The sequence below is a fragment of the Orcinus orca genome, chromosome 15 (genome assembly GCF_937001465.1).
Source record: "Orcinus orca chromosome 15, mOrcOrc1.1, whole genome shotgun sequence".
NCBI lineage: Eukaryota > Metazoa > Chordata > Mammalia > Artiodactyla > Delphinidae > Orcinus > Orcinus orca.
The window spans coordinates 23,573,968-23,598,835 of NC_064573.1; the positions used below are offsets into that span (position 1 = coordinate 23,573,968).

Sequence of the window (24,868 nt, forward strand, 5' to 3'; positions counted from 1 at the left end):
CTCTACCTCTGTGACCCTGTCTAACAACCTCCTCTCATTTCAAACTAATTCCTGTTTCTAGGCTTTATTTACAAACAATATGACTATGGGAAGTGATTCTTCCATGGCGTCTGAAAACTCCAGCATTTTTTAAATATTTTGAGTTTCCTACCCAAATCCCTGACCACCAAACTCTGGAGAGGGAGGAGACCATCTATCCCAATGTCTCGCTCGTTGTTTCTCAGCCCTAGATGTGGGGATACCTTGATGCACATAGAAGGTGCCCTTGGGATGACCTAACGTTTTTAATGTTCTTACTCCTCCTTGTCACCTGTGAGCAAAAGAGAGCGTGTGGCAGCTGCAGAGAGCGGGAAGGAGGGTGGGGCTAGGTTTCTGAATACATTAAAGCCCACTGATTAAGAGGAAAGGAAGAAGGAGTTATCTTCCTCTCTGAATTAGGCTGGGAATGTACAACAAGCAAATGAGAGTGGGATTGCTGCCCCCTCCCCTGCAAGTAGGTACTGATTCCTTCAGCTGGGATGACTGTCCGTAGATAAACTGTAGCACCTAGCTAGAGTGTTACTGGGTCACCAGTCAGGCTCATTCTAGAGACAGCTGGAAGGAGTTTCATAGTATAAATGAGCCACTCCAGATTTTTGTATAAATGTTTAATATGTCACTATAGAATCAGCAGCTAGAGTGAATAAACAGTCACTTCTGTAGACATAAGCAAGCAGTGTGTGAGCCAGCATCATACATACATACCTCCCCTTATCATGATCTTCTGAAGGGTAGTTAGTTCAGATGGTAGAAAAGGCTGTGAGCGCCTACGTAAATTGCTTGGGCCACAGCTGCCTGCACCGCAGCTGTGGTGAGCCCCCTGCTCATAGGCCCTGCTCTCAGGCTCTCCTGAACAGTTCCAGATACCCAGTGTCCTGGTAGAAGCATGGCTTCCCTACATCTCGCTCCCCTGCCCCAGCTCCAAAAAGTGCAGAGCAAGCAACACCCAGGGCAATTTAGCCAACCCAAGCCAAGCTCTGTTCCTTAACTAAGGATCTGTGAGCTGCCTGCAGGGTATTTCTTACCAGGCAGGGGATGGAAATTAATCGGAGAGAGCCAGGCAGCTTTTGGCTGGGGTTTCCTTCTCATGTTGCATTAACCAGCATTTGCCTCCACAGGCTTGGTTAATTACAATCCTAACCCTTTATTCCTCTCTCCTCCTCGAGGCAATGAGAAATAAATGGTTCCAATTTGGGAAGAATACACATTTATTTGTCTTTGACCTGAGCCTTCAAAATGCCAAGATAGCAGGAGGCTTTGGCTATGGCCAGCTCATTCTTGAAGAGGACAGTTGGCCTAGGGGACTTTGGGAGCAAGGCAGGGATAGATTCATGCCTAATGCCGAGGAATGGTGAGGGAGAGGATGCCGAGGGACGTTTGGGCCCCAGGAGCAGGAAATGGGGTTTGCTGGGATTTTATATCTTCCTCAGTTCTTGTGTTACTTTCTGTGTCTCTTATGGTATTTCCTAACTTTAAATTTGCATCCAGCTCTACTCAGTGCTTTTTAATGATTTAAAAAGTATTTTTAAATTGTAGTTTAAAAAAAACACACAATATAAAATTTACCATCTTAACCGTTTTTACGTATACAGTGCAGTAATGTTAAGTATATTCACATTGATGTGCAGTAGATCTCTAGAACTTTTTCATCTTGGAAAACTGAAACTCTATACATTAAACAACTCCCATCTTCCCTCACCCAGCCCCTGGCAACCACCATTCTACGTTCTGTCTCTATGATTTTTTTTTTTTTTTTTTTTTTTGCGGTACGCGGGCTTCTCACTGTTGTGGCATCGCCCTTTGCAGAGCACAGGCTCTGGACGCGCAGGCTCAGCGGCCATGGCTCACGGGCCCAGCCGCTTCACGGCATGTGGGATCTTCCCGGACCAGGGTGTGAACCCGTGTCCCCTGCATTGGCAGGCGGACTCTTAACCACTGCGCCACCAGGGAGGCCCTTGTCTCTATGATTTTGATACTTCCACAGACTTCGTGTAAATGGAATCATAGTATCTATCTTCTGGGACCATCTTATTTCACTTAGCATAACGTCCTCAAGATTCAACCATGTTGTAGCATGTGACAGGATTTCCTTTTTTTTTAAAGGTGAATAATACTGCATTTTATGCATGTACCACATTTTATCTATCCATTGATGGACATTTGGGCTGCTTCTGCCTCTTGGCTATTGTGAAAATGCTGCAATGACCAAGGAAGGGTGTGCAAATATCTCTTCTTTTAGACTTCTTGGATATATAACCAGAAGTAGGATTGCTGGATCATATAGTAATTCTATTTTTAATTATTTGAGGAACATCCATGTTGTTTTTTATAGTAGCTGCACCAATTTACCTTTTTACCAGTAGTGCCCAGGGGTTCCAGTTTCTCCACGTCCTTGCCAACACTTGTTGTTTTCTGTTTTTTTGATAGTGGACATCCCAATAGGTATGAGGTGGTATCTCGTGGTTTTGATATGCATTTCTCTAATGATTTATGATGGTCTTTTCATATGCTTCTTGGCCATTCATATATCTTCTTGGAGAAATGTTTTAAGTTCTTTGACCATTTTTAAATCAAGTTATTTACTTTTTTTTTGAGTTGTAGGATTTCTTTATATATTCTGGATATTAACCCCTTTTCAGAAATATGATTTGCAAACATGTTCTACAGTTCTGTAAGTTGCCTTTAATGATATATTTTAAGTAAATTTCTTAGGCTCACCATTTGCCTTCATCATTTTGATGGAAATTCTTTCTTTTTTTTGATGGAAATTCTTTGTGTCTTTGTTATGTTTTGTTTTCTTGGTCTCACTCTTCAAAATAGACTTACAGATAATTTCACAATCCTAAGTTATTTATTCGGAGAAGACTACCCATCCCCTCTCTGTCTAGTATGGAAAGGTTTCATGGCGAATGGAGGGGGAGAAGTCAGTGATTGCATTTACCCTGCAGCCTGTGAACAGTGACCCAACCTTGGACAGCCCAGAAGATTCCTGGACATGTCTTCTTCAGGGTAGACATGCATAGCTGGCCCCAGTGTTCTCAGATCCAGCAGATCACCCGAAGCAACTGGGTTCTCCCTGGAATCTCTGAGTCTCCCAGGAGAGCCATGTAACTCAGAGTGCTCGAAAGTCAAGCTCAACCTTCCAGAATTGCTCTGACACAGCCCTTTGGAGCATTCCTGGAACCAAACACCACTACATAGTCTTAAAGCTTGGATAAATTCCCATTTCTCTCTGTCCATGCCAGCACCCCCATGAATTCACCCTCCTTTAAATTCTTGTAACACATAAAATCTCTACTAGTTGGAAGGTTTCATATACTGGTTTCATGTTATCCTCCTAATAGCTCTGTTGGGCAGGGTCCATGACTTGCTCTTCTTTGCAGCCCTTACAGTTCCTGGGACAGTTGACTGATGGATTGGGAGAGGGTTACCATATGGTGGGCATATTTCTGTCCCACATTAGATTTTCAGACATGGAGAATAGCCGGGAATTGGAGCACACTGCAAACTGAATGGACTTAGGTCCTCCAGAAGAACTATTCTTGACCTTGGGATGTGAGCAGTGCCTAGAACTGTGCTGTCCCTGAAGGACAAGTCCTATGTGGGGACATCTGGGCACAGAGAGAAGCATGTGAGCAGAATTCAAGTCCTGCCATTCTTAGGTGCAGCTGGCACCCCAGGATTGTTTAGTAAAGAGATAAGAAGGGTTGGCCTCCCTAACAGACTGCAAGGTGCCCTTGTTAGGTTTCGTGGGCTTCAGGAGGGAAAGAGACCTTGAGAGGACTTGTTTGACTTTTAGTACTCATTCCCTAGAAGCCCCCCTCTATGTCTAACCTATATCACATATCTTTTCTTTTGACCTTTGGTAGAAGGATAGAGAGAGGTCTTGGTGAAATAGAAAGACAAGCCTGAGCTAAGAAAGTCTAGTTCCTTTGACCTGTGCTCCAGGGGAAGAACTGTTTCCTAACCTTCAAAGCACCTCATTGCCTCTCTGCTCTGGAATGAATGGTTCGTGGAGGTTAATAATTAACTCAGAGTGACAGGTTGACTTCTTTTTATTGCAGTTTCACTTTCCCACAGACACTGCCTTATTTTTATAGAGGTGCTTGTATCCCTTACCCCATCCTGAAGTCGGGTAGAATGAGAAGGGAATTTTCTACTTTTCTACTACGTTTTTGAAGATAGGGGAACATTGAAGTAGGGGTGATAATTGTACCACCGTGAGTACAGATCTCAGGTCTCAGCATCAAATCCTATTTCATGTTTTGACCTTCCTCCCACCCAAGGATTCTAGTCTAAATATTCCCAACGTTGATTTTAGAAGAGAAATCCAATTCCCTCTCATATATAAATTTCTTTGTGATATTTTAATCTTGTGAACTATAAATTGATCCATTGTGTTTATTTTAAAAGTCATCTCTATTGATGGCAAGAATTACTACAAATACAATTTAATTTAGAGAAGTTGCCCTATCTCCCTATCTGTGGTTTCCTTAGACATTTTCCAAGCTACCCAAACCCCTCATTCATGTCTGGCCCTCCAGCATTACAGTAATTACACTAGACGGCAGAGGAATTGTTACCAGATAATATCTTAGAAATAGAGAAATTATGAGCTAATTTCAGGCCCTCTCAAATTAATTAGAATGTTCCTTGTGGAGTGCTACCAATGTAAACCTTTAAAAAATGGCAAGTGGGAGATATTTAAATCCTTTATCTGTGGAGCCCAGTCCAAGCTCAGCAAGCACGCCCGTGTGCTGTTATCTGGCCGGTTGCTAGGGTAGCTCTTTTATCTTCCTCCTAGGTTTTATTAATGAAATTTCCTCTGGGACTTGGCTGTCACCAGCAACCTTTCTTGGGGTGTGACGGGATTATAGGGAGAGGAAATGAGGTCCTAGGAGGCATAACTCGGGCTATAGGACCATCCTCTGGGCTGGGAGGACCCTCATCCAGGGTAAGGACTGGAAGAGCCAGTGCCTCCCTCCTACATGGTCTGGAGTGCTTCCAGCTCAGATTTTGCACCTTTGATCGTGTTTTATTGACCTAGAATTACTTCTCTTCTGTGGGCATGACCAAAGGCTGTGCTTTAATGCGGTTGTCTCCAAGCAGTTGATTCCTCTGATCTCAAGATGATTTCCCACTTCTCCGCGTCTTATACCTTGGTGGGGGTGGTGGGCACAGAGGAGGAGAAGCCTGATGTTTTCTGGGCACTGAGCCAACCCTGTTGGGCATCTGATGCATTTATTTTTGCTGGTTCTGCTGCTTATGGTGCTGCCTTTCCACCACCACTACCGTCCCCAACCCCACCAGGGGCAGCTCCAACATTTCTATTAGGGAGTGGTAGTCCAGCCTGTTTGGAAGCGCTGGCATAAATTTATGTAAGACTGAGAAAACTCAGTCACCCATACAAAGAGTGAGAGGGCTAGCGATGTGAGGTTATGGAGGCTGAAGCCTGTGTCCCCAGCCTGGGGTCCCTTGGTGTCACCCCTCTCCCGCTCTCCACGTGCTCAAACACTTCCTCCCCTGGGAAGTTTTCCTCTCCTCCACAGCCCTTCCTAGTCATCTCTTCCTTCTTTATGTATTTATTTCTTTATGCTCATAATCAAAACTTTATTGAAAAACTGACATCACAATAGGAGAGCATTGTTGTATACCTTACAGAATTAAACATAATTCCATCATCTTGGTAGATTAACTAGAATCACTGAACAGATAAGGCTTTCTGTGATAGAACACAATTCAGGAAGCTGCGCGGATCATTAGTGGTGCTTTCTTCTACATGAACACCCTTCTGTGAGTCTGGCCTTTCCTCCCATCAGCTGGCACAACACTGTTGAACAACCAACACAAAGCATGCCATGTCTGAGCGTGGCTGAAAACTGTGGTAATCCTGTAGCAACCTGGACATTTTACATCCATAAAGAATTTGGACTTTGAACCAGCCAGTTTTTTTTTAATGTTTTTTCTTTTCTTCTTCCAAGGAAGGATGCCATAAATCTCTAGCCAAAGGCATGTTGAGGCTTTTGCAAGCCCAGCCTGTCCAAAGCAGCAGCACTCACCTGGGCACATGGCGTCCTCTCCTTCCTTCCTTCCTTCCTTCCTTCCTCCCTCCCTCCCTCCCTCCCTCCCTCCCTCCCTCCCTCCCTCCCTTCCTCCCTTCCTTCCCTTCCTTCCCTTCCTTCCCTTCCTCCCTCCCTCTTTTAATTTTTTTTGACTTATTTATTTTTCATTCTTTCTTAAATGGAACTTTTATTCCTTTCTGAGTTAATGTGGTCTCAGAAATCACTCTCTCTGGATTCAAATATTGGCTCTTCTGTCTACTGACTCTCTGACTTCAGACAGTTATTTAGTTTCTTCAACAGTAGGATGGGATTAGTAATAGACCCGAGCTCTTGTTTGTTGTGGGTGTTCAGGGAGCTCATGAAGCATCTGGGGCTTGGTGCTCTATAGGTGCTCGTTTACAGGGTCCCTGCCAGCTCATTCAGCATGGTGCGTGAATGAGAAGAAGGTACCTCTTCCTCCTCGATTTCTTCCCCTTCTTACCCCCTCAGCCTGATGCCTTTGCTCTGCGAACATGGTGGCCCCACTCATTTGTAGCTCAAGCTGCTGATGCTATAATAATGCTCCCAGCTTGGTGGCTGATCACATCCGTTCAGTTGTACAAGTGAATCTCATCTCCACACGCCATTGGTCATTTGAAGTCCTCTCATTTCCACCTTCCTTCATGTCTTTAGAACATTCCCATTACTTGGCCACCACCAGCCTAAGCCATGACCTGATTGGATCTTTCCTGAATTACTGCTCCAGTAGTAACTGCCTTACTCGACCTCCTGCATTCAGTCTCGCACACCTTCCCACAAATCACAGTGTTTCTAAGATGCAAGTATGGTTGTCATTTCTTTTCTTTTTTTAAAAAAATAAATTGATTTTATTTATTCTTGGCTGCATTGGGTCATTGCTGTGTGCGGCTTTCTCTAGTTGCGGCGAGCGGGGGCTACTCTTCACAGTGGTGCGCAGGCTTCTCATTGCTGTGGCTTCTCTTGTTGCGGTGCCTGGGCTCTAGGTGTGCAGGCTTCATAGTTGCGGCACACGGGCTCAGTAGTGGTGGCTCGCAGGCTTTAGAGTGCAAGCTCAGTAGCTGTGGCACACAGGCTTAGTTGCTCTGTGGCATGTGGGATCTTCCCGGACCAGGGCTTGAACCCATGTCCCCTGCATTGGCAGGCAGATTCTTAGCCACTGCACCACCAGGGAAGCCCTGGTTTTCATTTCTTAATTTAAAATCCTTCAAATTTTCCCCATTTCTCCTGGTGAAATCCAAACCCCTCAAGTGTATCATACAAGGCCTGCAGGTGGGACTGTGCCCGGCTGTGCTGTGCCGTGCCGTGTCTCGTCTCCTTACCTGCCCTCCTCTCTGCAGGCTCCACCTCTTCTCCAACTCCCTTCCCCAGCAGTGATCGAGCCATATTGCAAACATTTCAGTTGAGTAGTTGATGTCAGTGTTGATGATCTGAAGTATAAAGAGCTCAAATAAGTCCATTTTTAAAGTTAAAACCCAAAAAATACTTCACCAATCACAGACAGTTCACAAGGTACAGACAACTAGTACACACACACACACACACACACACACACACACACACACACACAGAAAAATGTTGAGCTCTATCAATAATCAAAAGATATTAAAAATCAGGGCTTCCCTGGTGGCGCAGTGGTTGAGAGTCCACCTGCTGATGCAGGGGATGCGGGTTCGTGCCCCGGTCCGGGAGGATCCCACATGCCGCGGAGTGGCTGGGCCCGTGAGCCATGGCCACTGAGCCTGTGCTCTGCAACGGAAGAGGCCACAACAGTGAGAGGCCCATGTACCACAAAAAAAAAAAAAAAAAGATATTAAAAATCAAAGAACAACATTTTTCGTGTAATAATTAACCAAAGATTTTTAAAAGTTAATCTGTGTTACTGACCAAAGATCTGTGATGCATTAATACTCCCAGTGAGGGGCAATGAGAACGTACCTGATTGGAGCACAAGGGAACTTTTGGGGTGATTGTGGTGATAAAAATTGTTCTATATCTGGATTGTGATGGTGGACACAGGTAGTATAATATTTATCAGAAACTCATTGAAATATATCTTTCAAATTGGTGCATCTTATCGTACATAAACTCTAAGTCAAACATGAATTTAAAGACAACTTGATTAACCAGGATTAGGTGAACAAGATGCTTTCATACGTTGGGAGGCTGGGGTGGGGGCAGGGTGATAACATCAATGGGCCCCATCTTTCTGGAAGGTGATTTTCTTCTATTTAAGAAAACAAACTCCAACATGATAATTTTCCTTCTAGAACAGCATCTTAAAGATCATGAATTCAAAGATGTATATCCAATATTTGTCACAGCAATGATAGCAGCTAAAAACTGGAAAAAGAACCAAAATGTTCTACAATAGGTGATTGGTTAAATTATGATTCATCTGCATGGGGGCCACTGCCAGCCCAGGAGAAGCCTTTGTGTGAATTGGAAAAAGGCATCCCTTCTGGGGCAAATGCTCCCTCCCAGACTTGAGGGGGGCATCAGCTAAATTCTGGCCCCACTGGACCCCTCACCTGGGCACCTGTACAATCCTCAGGCCTAAAGCAGCATCTGTGATCCATACAAGGGTCCATGAGGCAGACATTAAAACTGATGTCGTTCGGGACTTCCCTGGTGGCTCAGTGGTTAAGAATCTGCCTGCCAGTGCACGGGACACGGGTTCGATCCCTGGTCCGGGAAGATCCCACGTGCTGCGGAGCAACTAAGCCCATGCACCACAACTACTGAACCCGCACTCTAGAGCCCGCAAGCCACAACTACTGAGGCCCACACACCTAGAGCCCATGCACCACAACTACTGAGCCCACATGCGGCAACTACTGAAGCCCGTGCACCCTAGGGTCCACGTGCCGCAACTACTGAGCCCGCATGCTGCAACCACTGAAGTCCACCTGCCTAGAGCCTGTACTCTGCAACAAGAGAATGCAATGAAGAGTAGCCCCTGCTCACCGCAACTAAAGAAAGGCTGCGGACAGCAACGAAGACTCAGTGCAGCCAAAAAACAGACCCAACGCAGCCAGAAACCAATAAATAAATAAATAAAACTGATGCCTTTGAAGAACAGTGGCATGGGAAAATGTTGAATAACGAATGGGGAGTTAAATGACAAATATAGGTATAATTTTACATCTAATTCTACTTTTCTCAAAAATGTAAAATCACTAGAAGGAAACATACCAAAGTGTAACTGGTGGTTAACATGAGTGATAGAATCATGGGTGACTTTCTCTTTTTTACACCTGCTTTTTCCGAATGTCCTGCTGTCAGTACTTTTTCTAATTGCGAAAAAGATGTACATTCTTACTTTCCTATTTAATAGGACTCTGTCGTGCTAATGCCGGCAACAGTGGTCTCTTTGGGCACAAGAGCAGATGGGAATTGTGTGCTGGAGTTAAGGCTAGAGCTGGGTGGGAGCAGAGGACGAGGCCTGCCTTGCTGAAGTCCCAGTGATTCCTTCGATAAAAGTAGATGTCTCTTACTTTATCCTCTGCTCTTTCCATTCTGCAGGTTTGAGACATTTGACGTGAACAGCTTTGAGCAGTTTTGTATCAACTATGCGAATGAGAAGCTCCAGCAACAGTTCAACTTGGTAGGTTTTTCTGGACCCGGACATGTCGGGTGGGGGAGACCTCTCTCCCCACCAGGGAATGACAGACAGCCCGGCCTACTTCTCTTCTGTCCAGGGTCAGTGGGCTCTAGCTCTGCCCTGACCTGCCCTTGGTTTCCTGGTGGTGCCCCAGCTCTAGGCAGGTGCTCCCCACTGCTCAGAAGAAGGTCAGTGATCCTCTCCTTGGCTTTGACTCCTACTCTTTTGACCCCGAGCTTCTGGGGTATTTGAGCAATTGAAAGCCAGCTATGAGGCTTCTCGCTATTGGTTGAGGTATGACATTACAGGTGATTATTGGAGTGTCCTAGGGAAGGGTTCACATGGGAGTGAGGATCACCTAACTGGGCTTTTTTCTTCTGCATTCATGACTGTGACTTGTGCCTAAACCTTTTCTAGCGAGTATGCACCATCCTCCAGGGCTCAGAACCCATGGGTTGAAGCTCAGGGGAGTTGAAAGTTAAGGTGTGTCTATAGTTCACTAACCTTGACCTTTCACTTCTTACACCAGCATGTATTCAAGTTGGAGCAAGAGGAATACATGAAGGAGCAGATCCCTTGGACCTTGATTGATTTTTATGATAACCAACCTTGTATTGACCTCATAGAAGCTAAGCTGGGCATCTTGGACCTGTTGGATGAAGAATGTAAGGTAAAACTGATGATGCTATCATTGAATCAGTTCAATTCTAGGCTTGGGGTGTGGGGCAGAGGACTGCTCTGTGGTGCAGGGGAACATGTGAGATCTCAAAGCTGGCATTTCATCTGTGATTAGCTGGCCTTTAGTTTGCTGGGAGAAGCACTGGTGTCTGTTCTGCATACTAGAAGATACCAGAAGGTAACACGTTGAGTATGACTGGCAGGTATTGCTGCATTGGTGAACATGTGCCTCTTCTGGCAGAGACTGGGTGTTACGGGTTGGCATGATGTGAGGGTGGTATGGATTTGGTGCCCCAGATCACCCAGGTGCTGAGAGAAGGACCCCGACTTGTAGACAGGCATCCCACAGAGTGTGAGTCAAGGGCACAGGGTCATCTTTACCGTGCCAGATGGCTTGGGAGCGATAAGAGCCACATGCTTGGCAGCAGGTGAAAGCTGTAGATTTCCCCCATGTAGCTTGTCAGGGATGCTACCTGCTGTAACAGGAAGAGCCCTGAGTTGCCAACATGGAGAGAAACAGGCAGCCTTGGAAATGTGGGGCAGGGGAACTGGGTGTTATCAATCACCTAACTACTCTGGCCTTTGGTTTTCTGCTCTATAAATTGAGGGGGGTTGGATCTGATGATCTTCAAAACTTCTCCTGGTTTGGTGTTTGGTGATCAGGGGGTAAATGTATGCCAGCTCCTCCAGTGATGGAAACTCTAATCAAAAGGTGTAGAAGCCACGTGATTCTCAGTATTGAAACAGAAGAGCCCAGTTGAGTTTACTTTCTGGTCTCCCATGTCTTCCCTCCAAAGGGTGGCTTGTGACTTGATGGTTTAGGAGGAGCAGATGTTTCCCTTCCAGAAGGACTCTCCAAGTTTCATTGCCTTTGAAAGTGAGAAGGAACAATTAATAAGACAGTGGAAGACAGAATGAAAATACACTGAAATCCACAGCACATTTTTTTTAGTGGTGAGAGTGGGCACCCTTGTCTTGTTCCTGATCTTAGAGGAAATGCTTTCAGTTTTTCACAACTAAGAATGATATTGGAGAGGAACCAAGATGGCGGAGTAGAAGGACGTGCTTTCACTACGTCTTACGAGAACACCAGAATCACAACTAGCTGCTGGACAATCATCGACAGGAAGACACTGGAACTCACCAAAAAAGATGCCCCACATCCAAAGGCAAAGGAGAAGCCACAATGAGACGGTAGGAGGGGCGCAATCACAGTAAAATCAGTTCCCATAACTGTTGGATGGGTGACTCACAGACTGGAGAACACTTATACCACAGAAATCCTCCCACTGGACTGAAGGTTCTGAACCCCACGTCGGGCTTCTCAACCTGGGGGTCCGGCAACAGGAGGAGGAATTGCTAGAGAATCAGACTTTGAAGCCTAGTGGGAATTGACTGCAGGACTTTGACAGGACTGGGGCAAACAGAGACTGTACTCTTGGAGTGCACACAAAAGTAGTGTGTGCATCAGGACCCAGGGGAAAGAGCAGTGACCCCATAGGAGATTGAACCAGACCTACCTGCTAGTGTTGGAGAGTCTCCTGCAGAGGTGGGTGGGGGGTGGCTGTGGCTCACCTTGGGGACAAGGACACTGGCAACAGAAGTTCTGGGAAGTAATCCTTGGAGTGAGCCCTCCCAGAGTCTGTCATTAGCCCCACCAAAGAGCCCAGGTAGCCTCCAGTGTTGGGTTGCCTCAGGCCAAACAACCAACAGGGAGGGAACCCAGCCGCACCCATCAGTAGTCAAGCGGATTAAAGTTTTACTGAGGTCTGCGCACCAGAGCAACAGTCAGCTCTACCCACCACCAGTCCCTCCCATCAGGAAACTTACACAAGCCTCTTAGATAGCCTCATCCACCAGAGGGCAGACAGCAGAAGCAAGAAGAACTACAATCCTGCAGCCTGTGGAACAAAAAACACATTCACAGAAAGATAGACAAGATGAAAAGGCAGAGGGCTATGTACCAGATAAAGGAACAAGATAAAACCCCAGAAAACCAACTAAATGAAGTGGAGATAGGCAACCTTCCAGAAAAAGAATTCAGAATAATGATAGTGAAGATGATCCAGGACCTCGGAAAAAGAATGGAGGCAAAGATCGAGAAGGTGCAAGAAATGTTTAACAAAGACCTAAAAGAATAAAATACAAACAAACAGAGATGAACAATACAATAACTGAAATGAAAACTACACTAGAAAGAATCAATAGCAGAATAACTGAGGCAGAAGAACAGATAAGTGACCTGGAAGAGAGAATGGTGGAATTCACTGCTGCAGAACAGAATAAAGAAAAAAGAATGAAAAGAAATGAAGGCAGCCTAAGAGACCTCTGGGACAACATTAAACACAATAACTTTCGCATTATAGGGGTCCCAGAAGGAGAAGAGAGAGAGAAAGGACCGGAGAAAATATTTGAAGAGATTATAGTGGAAAACTTCCCTAACATGGGAAAGGAAATAGCCACCCAAGTCCAGGAAGCCCAGAGAGTCCCATACAGGATAAACCCAAGGAGAAACACGACGAGACACATAGTAATCAAACTGAGAAAAATCAAAGACAAAGAAAAATTATTGAAAGCAGCAAGGGAAAAATGACAACATACAAGGCAACTTTCATAAGGTTAACAGCTGATTTCTCAGCAGAAACTCTACAAGCCAGAAGGGAGTGTCATGACATACTTAAAGTGATGAAAGGGAAGAACCTACAACCAAGATGACTCTACCTGGCAAGGATCTCATTCAGATTCAATGGAGAAATCAAAAGCTTTACAGACAAGCAAAAGCTAAGAGAATTCAGCACCACCAAATCAGCTCTACAACAAATGCTAAGGGAACTTCTCTAAGTGGGAAACACAAGAGAAGAAAAGGACCTACAAAAACAAACCCAAAACAATTAAGAAAATGGTCATAGGAACATACATATCGATAATTACCTTAAATGTGAATAGATTAAATACTCCAACCAAAAGACAGAGGCTTGCTGAATGGATACAAAATCAAGACCCATCTATATGCTGTCTACAAGAGACCCACTTCAGACCTAGGGACACATACAGACTGAAAGTGAGGGGATGGAAAAAGATATTCCATCCAAATAGAAATCAAAAGAAAGCTGGAGTAGCAATACTCATATCAGATAAAATAGACTTTAAAATAAAGAATGTTACGAGAGACAAGGAAGGACACTGCATAATGATCAAGGGATCAATCCAAGAAGAAGATATAACAATTATAAATATATATGCAACCAACATAGGAGCACCTTAATACATAAGGCAACTGCTAACAGCTATAAAAGAGGAAATCGACAGTAACACAGTGATAGTTGGGGACTTTAACACCTCACTTACACCAATGGACAGATCATCCAAAATGAAAATAAATAAGGAAATAGAAGCTTTAAATGGCACAATAGACCAGATAGATTTAATTGATATTTATAGGACATTCCATCCAAAAACAGCAGATTACACTTTCTTCTCAAGTGTGCATGGAACGTTCTCCAGGATAGATCACATCTTGGGTCACAAATCAAGCCTCAGCAAATTTAAGAAAATTGAAATCATATCAAGCATCTTTTCTGACCACAACGCTATGAGATTAGAAATGAATTACAGGGAAAAAAACGTGAAAAGGACAAACACATGGAGGCTGAACAATACGTTACTAAATAACCAAGAGATCACTGAAGAAATCAAAGAGGAAATCAAAAAATGCGTAGAGACAAATGACAATGCAAACACGATGATCCAAAACCTATGGGATGCAGCAAAAGCAGTTCTAAGAGGGAAGTTTATAGCTATACAAGCCTACCTCAAGAAACAAGAAAAATCTCAAACAATCTAACCTTAGACCTAAAGGAACTAGAGAAAGAAGAACAAACAAAACCGAAAGTTAGCAGAAGGAAAGAAATCATAAAGATCAGAGCAGAAATAAATGAAATAGAAACAAAGAAAACAGTAGCAAAGATCAATAAAACTAAAAACTGGTTCTTTAAGAAGATAAACAAAATTGATTAGCCAGACTCATCAAGAAAAAGAGGGAGAGGACTCAAATCAATAAAATTAGAAATGTAAAAGGAGAAGTTACAACAGACACCGCAGAAATAGAAAGCATCCTAAGAGACTGCTACAAGCAACTCTATGCCAATAAACTGAACAAGGTGGAAGAAATGGACAAATTCTTAGATAGGTATAACCTTCCAAGACTGAACCAGGAAGAAATACAAAATATGAACAGACCAATCACAAGTAATGGAATTGAAACTGTGATTAAAAATCTTCCAACAAACAAAAGTCCAGGACCAGAGGGCTTCACAGGTGAATTAAACATTTAGAGAAGAGCTAACACTGATCCTTCTCAAACTCTTCCAAAAATTGCAGAGGAAGGAACACTCCCAAACTCATTCTGTGAGCCACCATCACCCTGATAGCAAAACCAGACAAAGATACTACAAAAAAAGAACATTACAGACCAATATCACTGATGAACATAGATGCAAAAATCCTCAACAAAATACTAGCAAACAGAATCCAACAATACCTTAAAAGGATCATACACCATGATAAAGTGGGATTTATCCCAGGGATGCAAGGATTCTTCAGTATATGCAAATCAATCAATGTGATACACCATATTCACAGATTGAAGAATAAAAACCGTATGATCATCTCAATAGATGCAGAAAAAGCTTTTGACAAAATTCAGCACCGATTTATGTTAAAAACTCTCCAGAAAGTGGGCATAGAGGGAACCTACCTCAACATAATAAAGGCCATATCTGACAAACCCACAGCAAACATCATTCTCAATGGTGAAAAACTGAAAGCGTTTCCTCTAAGATCAGGAAAAAGACAAGGATGTCCACTCACACCACCATTATTCAACATAGTTTTGGAAGTCCTAGCCACAGCAATCAGAGAATAAAAAGAAATAAAAGGAATACAAATTGGAAAAGAAGAAGTAAAACTGTCACTGCTTGCAGATGACAGGATACTATACATAGAGAATCCTAAAAATGCCACTAGAAAACTACTAGAGCTAATCAATGAATTTGGTAAAGTGGCAGGGTACAAATTTAATGCACAGAAATCTCTTGCATTCCTATACACTAATGATTAAAAATCTGAAAGAGAAATTAAGGAAACACTCCCATTTACCTGTGGTAAACACTCCCATTTACCGCTCCCATTCTATTTGCAACAAAAAGAATAAAATACCTAGGAATAAACCTACCTAGGGAGACAAAAGACCTGTATGCAGAAAACTATAAGACTCTGTTGAAAGAAATTAAAGGTGATACCAACAGATGGAAAGATATACCATGTTCTTGGTTTGGAAGAATCAATACTTTGAAAATGACTATACTACCCAAAGCAATCTGCAGATTCAATGCAATGCCTATCAAATTACCAATGGCATTTTTTACAGAGCTAGAACAAAAAATCTTTAAATTTGTATGGAGACACAAAAGACCCCAAATAGCCAAAGCAGTCTTTAGGGAAAAAAACGGAGCTGGAGGAATCAGACTCCCTGGCTTCAGACTATGCTACAAAGCTACCGTAATCAAGACAATATGGTACTGGCAGAAAAACAGAAACATAGATCAATGGAACAAGATAGAAAGCCCAGAGATACCCACATACCTATGGTCAACTAATCTATGACAAAAAGGAGGCAAGGTTATACAATGGAGAAAAGACAGTCTCTTCAATAAGTGGTGCTGGGAAAACTGGACAGCTGCATGTAAAAGAATGAAATTAGAACCCTCCCTAACACCATACACAAAAATAAACTCAAAATGGATTCGATACTTAAATGTAAGACCGGACAGTATAAAACTCTTAGAGGAAAACATAGGAAGAACCCTCTTTGACATAAATCACAGCAAGATCTTTTTTGATCCACCTCCTAGCATAATGGAAATAAAAACAAAAATAAACAAATGGGACCTAATGAAACTTAAAAGCTTTTGCACAGCATAGGAAACCATAAACAAGATGAAAAGGCAACTCTTTTGTTGGGATGGGATAAATGGGATATCCCATTGGGATGGAATGGGATAAAATATTTGCAAATGAATCAATGGACAAGGGATTAATCTCCAAAATATATAAACAGGTCATGCAACTCAATATTAAAAAAAACAAACAACCCAATCCAAAATAGGTAAAAGACCTAAATAGACATTTCTCCAAAGAAGACATACAGGTGGCCAAGAAGCACATGAAAAGCTGCTCAACATCACTAATTATTAGAGAAATGCAAATCAAAAGTACAGTGAGGTATCACATCCACCAGTTAGAATGGGCATCCTCAGAAAATCTACAAACAACAGAGCTGGAGAGGTTGTGGAGAAAAGGGAACCCTCTTGCACTGTTGGTGGGAATGTAAATGGATACAGCCACTATGGAGAACAGTACGTAGGTTCCTTAAAAAACTAAAAATAGAATTACCATATGATCCAGCAATCCCACTACTGGGCATATACCCAGATAAAACCGTAATTCAAAAAGAGTCATGCACCCCAGTGTTCACTGCAGCACTATTTACAATAGCCAGGTCATGAAAGCAACCTAAATGCCCATTGACAGACGAATGGATAAAGAAGATGTGGTACATATATACAATGGAATATTACTGAGCCATAAAAAGGAACGAAATTGGGTCATTTGTTGAGACGTGGATGGCTCTAGAGACTGTCATACAGAGTGAAGTAAGTCAGAAAGAGAAAAACAAATATCGTATATTAACGCATGTATGTGAACCTAGAAAAATGGTACAGATGAACCAGTTTGCAGGGCAGAAGTTGAGACACAAATGTCGAGAACAAACGTATGGACACCAAGGGGGGAAAGCCGTTGGGGGGTGGGGATGGTGGTGTGCTGAATTGGGCGATTGGGATTGACATGTATACACTGATGTGTATAAAATTGATGACTAATAAGAGCCTGCTGTATAAAAAAATAAATTAAATTTAAAAATTTTTAAAAAAAGAATGATGTTGGCTGTGGGTTTGTCATATGTGTTCTCTATTATGTTGAGGTAGGTTCCCTCTATGCCCACTTTCTGGAGAGTTTTTATCATAAATGGGTGTTGAATTTTGTCAAAAGCTGTTTCTGCACCTATTGAGATTATCATATGGTTTTTATCCTTCAGCTTGTTAGTATGGTGTATCCATTAATTGATTTGCGTATATTGAAGAATCCTTGCATTCCTGGAATAAACCCCACTTGATCATGGTGTATGATCCTTTTAACGTGCTGTTGGATTCTGCTGGCTAGTATTTTGTTGAGGATTTTTGTATCTATGTTCATCAGTGATATTGGCCTGTAATTTTCTTTTTTTGTGACATCTTTGTCTGGTTTTGGTATCGGTGATGGTGGCCTCATGCAATGAGTTTGGGAGTGTTCCTACCTCTGCTGTATTTTGGAAGAGTTTGAGAAGGATAGTTGTTAGCTCTTCTATAAATGCTTGATAGAATTCTCCCGTGAAGCCATCTGGCCCTGGGCTTTTGTTTGTTGGAAGATTTTTTTTTTTTTTTTTTTTGCATTACGCGGGCCTCTCACTGTTGTGGCCTCTCCCATTGCGGAGCACAGGCTCCGGACGTGCAGGCTCAGCGGCCATGGCTCACGGGCCTAGCCGCTCCACGGCATGTGGGATCCTCCCGGACCGGGGCACGAACCCGTGTCCCCTGCATCAGCAGGCGGACTCTCAACCGCCACGCCACCAGGGAAGCCCTGTTGGAAGATTTTTAATCACAGTTTCAACTTCACTGCTTGTGATTGATCTGTTCATATTTTCTGTTTCTTCCTGGTTCATTCTCAGAAGGTTGTGCATTTCTAAGAATTTGTTTCTTCCAGGTTGTCCATTTTACTGGCATATAGCTGCTTATAGTAGTCTCTCATGATTCTTTGTATTTATGATGTATCACTTGTTAGTTCTACTTTTTCATTTCTAATTCTGTTGATTTGAGTCCTCTCCCTTTTTTTTCCTGATGAGTCTGGCTAATGGTTTATCAATTTTTTTAATTTTCTCAAAGAACCAGCTATTAGTTTTATTGATCTTTGCTATTGTTTCCTTCATTTCTTTTTCATTTATTTCCAATCTGATCTTTATGATTTCTTTCCTTTTGCTAGCTTTGGGTTTTTTTGTTCTTTTTTCTCTAATTGCTTTAGGTGTAAGGTTAGGTATTTGAGATTTTTCTTGTTTCTTGAGGTAGGATTGGGTTGCTATAAACTTCCCTCTTAGACTGCTTTTGCTGCATCCCATAGGTTTTTGGTTGCCATGTTTTCATTGTCATTTGTTTCTGAGTATTTTTTGATTTCCTCTTTAATTTCTCAGTGATCTCTTGGTTATTTAGTAGTGTGTTGTTTAGCCTCAATGTGTTTGTATTTTTTACAGTTTTTTTTCCTGTAATTGATATCTAGTCTCATAACGCTGTGGTCGGAAAAGTTGCTTATACGATTTCAATTTTCTTAAATTTCCCAAGGCTTGATATGTGACCCAAGATGTGATCTATCCTGGAGAATGTTCCATGTGCACTTGAGAAGAAAGTGTATTCTGTTGTAGTTGAATGGAATGTCCTGTAAATATCAATTAAGTCCATCTGGTCTAATGTGTCATTTAAAGCTTGTGTTTCCTTATTTATTTTCTGTTTGGATGATCTGTCCTTTGGTGTAAGTGGGGTGTTAAAGTCTCCCACTATTATTGTGTTAATGTTGATTTCTGCTTTTATGGCTGTTAGCGTTTGCCTTATGTATTGAGGTGCTCCTATGTTGGGTGCATAAGTATTTATAGTTGTTATGTCTTCTTGGATTGATCCCTTGATCATTATGTACTGTCCTTCCTTGTCTCGTGTAAGTCTTTATTTTAAAGTGTATTTTGTCTGATATGAGTATTGCTACTCCAGCTTTCTTTTGATTTCCATTTGGTTGGAATATCTTTTTCCATCCCCTCACTTTCAGTCTGTATGTGTCCCTAGGTCTGAAGTGGGTCTCTTGTAGACAGCATATAGATGGGTCTTGTTTGTGTATCCATTCAGCCAGTCTGTGTCTTTTGGTTGGAGCATTTTATCCATTCACATTTAAGGTAATTATCAATATGTATGTTCCTATTACCTTTTTCTTAATTGTTTTGGGTTTGTTTTTGTAGGTCCTTTCCTTCGCTTGTGTTTCCTACTTAGAGAAGTTCCTTTAGCATCTGTTGTAGAGCTGGTTTGGTGGTGCTGAATTCACGTAGCTTTTGCTTGTCTGTAAAGCTTTTGATTTCTCCATTGAATCTGAATGAGATCCATGCTGGGTAGAGTAATCTTGGTTGTAGGTTTTTCCCTTTCATCATTTTAAATATGTCCTGCCACTCCATTCTGGCCTGCAGAGTTTCTGCTGAAAGAGCAGCTGTTAACCTTATGGGGATTCCCTTGTATGTTATTTATTGTTTTTCCCTTGCTGATTTTCATATTTTTTTGTAGATAGTTCCATTAATGAGTGTCTCGGTGTGTTTCTCCTTGGGTTTATCCTATATGAGACTCTCTGCATTCTCCAGACTTGATTGACTATTTCCTTTCCCATATTAGGGAAATTTTCCTCTATAATCTCTTCAAATATTTTCTCAAACCCTTTTTTTTTCTCTTCTTCTGGGACCACTATAATTCGAATGTTGGTGTGTTTAATGTTGTCCCAGGGATCTCTGAGACTGTCCTCAGTTCTTTTCATTCTTTTTTCTTTATTCTGCTCAGTGGTATTTATTTCCAATATTTTATCTTCCAGATCTTATCCATTCTTCTGCCCCAGTTATTCTGCTATTGATTCCTTCTAGAGAATTTTTAATTTCATTTATTGTGCTGTTCATCACTGTTTGTTTGCTCTTTAGTTCCTTTACGTCCTTGTTAAACGTTTCTTGTATTTTCTCCATTCTGTTTCTGAGATTGTGGATCATCTTTACTATCATTACTCTGAAGTCTTTCTCAGGTAGGCTGCCTGTCTGCTCTTCATTTGTTTGGTCTTGTTGGATTTTACCTTGCTTCTTCATCTGCTGCATATTTCTCTGTCTTCTCATTTTATTTAACTTACTGTGTTTGAGGTCAGAAAGCAGGCTGCAGGATCATAGTTCCTCTTACTTCTCTCACCCGGTGGGTGAGGTTGGTCCAGTGGCTTGTGTAGGCTTCCTGGTGGAGGGGACTGGTTCCTGTGTTCTGGGGGGTGGGGATGGATCTTGTCCCTCTGATGGTCAGGGCCACGTCAGGTGGTGTGTTTTCAGGTGTCTGTGAGCTTAGTAAGACTTCAGGCAGCCTGACTGCTAATGGGTGGGGTTGTGTTCCTGTCTTGCTAGTTGTTTGCATGAGGGGTCCAGCACTGGAATATGCTGGCCCTTGGGTGGAGCTGGGTTTTAGTGTTGGGATGGAGACCTCTGGGAGAGCTCTCACCGATTCATATTACATGGGCCCAGGAGTTCTCTGGTGGTCCAATGTCCTGGACTCAGCTCTCCCACCTCAGAGGCTCAGGCCTGTCCCCCAGCTGGAGCACCAAGACCTTGCAAGCCACACGGCATGGAAGAAAAGGAAGAAGAAACAAACAAACAAAGAGACAAAACCCCAAGACAAATGGTAAAAGCAAAACTAAACAGACAAAATCACATGAAGAAACATACACACACGCACTCACGAAAAGAAAAGAAAAAAAGAGATGAAGAAGAGGAGAGCAACCAAACCAATAAACAATCTCAAAAACTAAAACAAACACTAAAAAGTAAACTAATAAATACACAGAACCAGGAACAAATCAAATGCAGAAAGCAAACTAAAAAAAGGCAATGAAAGCATAAAGCAAACACACAAAAACGATAAAAAAATGTAAAGACGAAAGATGAAAACAAAAGGAAAAAATACAAAACAAAGTAGTAAAGTAAAAATAGATAATATAGTTTAAAATAAAATGAAAACAAAGCAAAACAAAGAAAGAAACAAACACAAGAAAAAACACAATATAACAAAAAAGTACAGTAGAAAGAAGAAAAAAATTAAAAATATATTAGAAATAAAAGCATAAGAAAGAAAATAAAAAGTAAATAAAAATTAAAAGAATAATCATAAAAAAAGAACAATGGAACAAAACAAAACAAAGAAAAAAAAGTAGTGGTGTTTTCCTGGGGCCTCAGCTGTCAGTGTCCGTTTCCCCCCAGTGAGCCACAGCCAGTCCCTCCCCATCCAGGAAGTCTTCTTATACTTCTCGGTAGGTCTCTGCTGTGGGCATTTTTGGGCCAGCTGAGCCTCTCATTTGGCTTTCCTCCTGTGTGTACTTGTCCCCAAAGTTCACAGCCTCAGTTGTGGGAACACTTGTTGTCTATTCACGTATTCCACACATGCGGGGTTTACCAAGCCAATTGCAGGGATTTTAACCCCCTGCTTCTGCAGCTGCACAGAGAGATTTCCCTTTCTCTTCTCTGGTCGCAGAGCCCCTGGGGTTCAGCTTTGCCTTTGGCCCCGCCTCTGCGTGTGAGCTGCCCTCAGGTGTCTGTTCCCCTCCCAGGCAAGAGGGAGTGAAAGCAGCGGCTGTAAATGCTCACTTGCTCACTCAGGCCGGGGGGAGGGAGGGATACCGCAGTCACAATTGGAACGTGCAGGTGTGCCTGCAGCAGCAGAGGCTGGCACGAAGTTGCAAGAGCCTGAGGTGCGCTGTGCCTTCTCCCGGGGAAGTTAGTCCCGCATCGCGGGACCCTCGGCAGGGCAGGCTGTACAGGCTGCCGGGAGTGTGTGGGCAGTGACCTGCCTTGCACACAGGACCCTTGGTGGCAGCGGCAGCAGCCTCTGGGTTCCGAGATGAGAGCTGCGGCTCACGCTCACACTTGTGTAGGCGTTGCCCTGCCGTCTGTGGGCGCACAGAGCAGGAAGCTCCTCTGGTGGGCCTACCCCTCTTCTCCCGCAGCCCGCCACAGTGGATTCTTGCTGTCCAGCAGGCCCAGGTTTTTTCCTGGACTCCCTCCCGGCTAGCTGTGGCACACTGACCCCTTCAGGCTGTGTTCACGCCGCCAACCCCAGTCCTCTCCCTGCACTCCGACTGAAGCCCGAGCCTCAGCTCCCAGCCCCGCCCGCCCCGGCGGGTGAGCAGACAAGCCTCTCGGGCTGGTGAGTGCTGGTCGGCACCGATCCTCTGTGTGGGAATCTCTCCGCTTTGCCCTCTGCACCCCTGTTGCTGCGCTCTCCTCCGTGGCTCCAAAGCTTCCCCCAGCCCTGCCAGTGAGGGGGCTTCCTAGTGTGTGGGACCTTTTCCTCCTTCCCAGCTCCCTCCCAGAAGGGCAGGTCCTGTCTCTTTTTTCCTTTGTCTCTTTTTTTTTTTTTCCTTTTTCCTTTTGCCCTACCCAGTTACGTGGGGATTTTCTTGCCTTTTTGGAAATCTGAGTTCCCCTGCCAGCGTTCAGTAGGTGTTCTGTAGGAGTTGTTCCACATGTAGGTGTAGTTCTGATGTATTTGTGGGGAGGAAGCTCATCTTCACGTCTTACTCCTCTGCCGTCTTGAAGGTCCTCCCCCCCACATTTTTATCTGATGGTTTTCAGCACATTTTCAAAGCTGGGGACTTCATCTGGAGTCAGGTTCAGGAACAGGTAATTCCTCAGTGTGGCAGAGGTGAGCCTTGTCTTGCTCCACCTGTGAGGTTGTGGTAAAGGTGATAAGAAGTTGTCCCTGCCTCGAGTGGCACTGGCTCAATGACAGAAGTCACAGCCCAGGCCTTCCAGTCTCCCCTCCCGGTGTTCACCACTCACTCATATTCTTGGCCAATAGCTCCCTTCTGACCCTCGGGGAACACGCTCCCCTCCCCCTTGTGACCCTCTGTGATCCTCTCCATAACCTTCCCCAGCTCCACACCCCCAACCCATGTCCTCGGTCCCGTTCTGGCCGCTGAGCCAGCGCAGCCCCCCAGGCCCGGGCTCCAGGAGGGCTCCAGCTCTTCATTCCCCTACCCATTGTGAAGTCCAAGGTCATACAGGGCTCTGAGGCAGGCGGCTTGTTCTGCATTGCTCTACCTGGCTCTGTGCTGAAGTGCTGACTACACCAAAACCACGGCCCCAGGGGCCTGGCCTCTCCTTTCGCCTTACACACACCTCTCACAGGAACAGCCCGGTGCCTCAGGGTGAGTGAGTCTGTGAATTCAGCAGCTGTCTAATCAGTTGTCCCTGATTTCTCCTGCCTTTGGCAGGCAATCCAGGACTACTTGTGCATTTGTTTTGGCTCACAGTTTGAGGTTCTCAGAGGTGCCACTACCCTAGGGAACGTGTCCCAGGAATGTCAGGTCACAGCGGTGGGAACACGGGTCCCAGTGCAAGGTGGGAGACCTCAGACTGCTGTCCAGAGAGTGGGACCCAGGCCTCTGGGTGAGGGAGTGGGGGGCACTCAGTGCAGCACTGGGACGGGCAGCAGGTGGTTCCGGGAGTGGTGGAGGAGTGCTTAGCAGTGCAGCCGAAAAGTAGGCAGTGGTTGCAGGGAGGACCAAGGTGCAAGTATTCAGCAGTTTTGAAAGTAACTTCCCCAAATCCCTCGACTTTGAAGCCTTGGGTATTCCCGGGGCAGTAGGGGTCCCCAGACGTTTCTGTTCAGTCTTCCTACAGAATGCACGCTGCCTATATTACTTTCAAGAAGCTAAGGGGAAGTAAAATCCGGCTGTGTTTATAGGGATGGTCTCTGCCTTATGCTCTGTGGTGCCTTCTGTTTGGATTTGTAAAATTAGGTGATTTAAGTCGAAGACTGTATCCAACTCAAACTCCTGCCAGACACCCAGAATGTATGATGCCCCTACTGTATGTCTGGTCTTGAGGGGCAAACCCTCAGGAGTGGAGGCAGGGATCTCCCTGCCGGCCAGCAAAGGGTGAAGAGGGACAGGATGGTGCTGGGGAAGAGCTTGGCCTGAGTGAGGGCGAGGGGCCCGCAGAGGGCTGTGGGCAGGGACCAGAGCCCAGCAGGGGCAGCGGAGTGACAGCCGAGTGACCTCAAGGGCAGGGCACACCAAGTCAGAAAGAGTGCTGAGCTGCACACAGCCCCGGCAGTTCTGTTAGGTCCTTGCTTCCCCATCCCTGCGGCTCCTTAGAAGGGAAGGTCTGAGGATAAGCCTGGGTTTCTTGCTAGTCAAGCTGGTGGGGACTAGAGTGTCCCGTTGGATTGGGGGTAGTACTGTGAATGTGACACTTTCAAACTCACTAGCCGCCAGTTACAAGTATAGCAGGGGAGGCAAGCTGAACACCAAATTGAGGAATAAAACAAAACCCCACAGTGTGGTCGCCATCTTCCACCAGGTTTAACCGCTCTGGGAATTCAGGGTCATTCAGCATAATCTGATTCAGCTTCTAGTAACAGATGGAGTTTTAACCAACAGTTATTACTTTTGTCAAGTCATGAAACTGTACACTTACAGAGGGTGCATTTGGCTGTTTGGAAATCATACTGTAAATCTGACTTTAGAAAACAGGGCAGCCTGCTGCACCCTT

At 44.0% G+C, this 24,868-nt stretch overlaps 1 protein-coding gene, 1 long non-coding RNA gene and 1 pseudogene across 5 annotated transcripts in view; 2 read left to right on the plus strand and 1 right to left on the minus strand.

Annotated features, from left to right (window-relative positions):
* MYO5B (myosin VB) overlaps nucleotides 1-24,868 on the plus strand; it is a 387,779-nt gene that overhangs the window by 253,245 nt on the left and 109,666 nt on the right. For all 4 annotated transcript variants that reach the window (XM_033421389.2, XM_033421388.2, XM_049697846.1 and 1 more), the window contains 2 exons: nucleotides 9,642-9,723; nucleotides 10,250-10,390. In XM_033421389.2, the coding sequence (XP_033277280.1) occupies nucleotides 9,642-9,723; nucleotides 10,250-10,390 (223 nt within the window). The remainder of the gene's footprint in view (nucleotides 1-9,641; nucleotides 9,724-10,249; nucleotides 10,391-24,868) is intronic.
* On the minus strand, nucleotides 5,799-6,198 carry LOC117200020 (40S ribosomal protein S27-like; annotated as a pseudogene).
* LOC125961226 (uncharacterized) lies at nucleotides 16,457-21,418 on the plus strand. The gene is made up of 2 exons (XR_007471654.1): nucleotides 16,457-17,911; nucleotides 18,134-21,418. It is a non-coding gene; the product is annotated as an uncharacterized LOC125961226 (long non-coding RNA).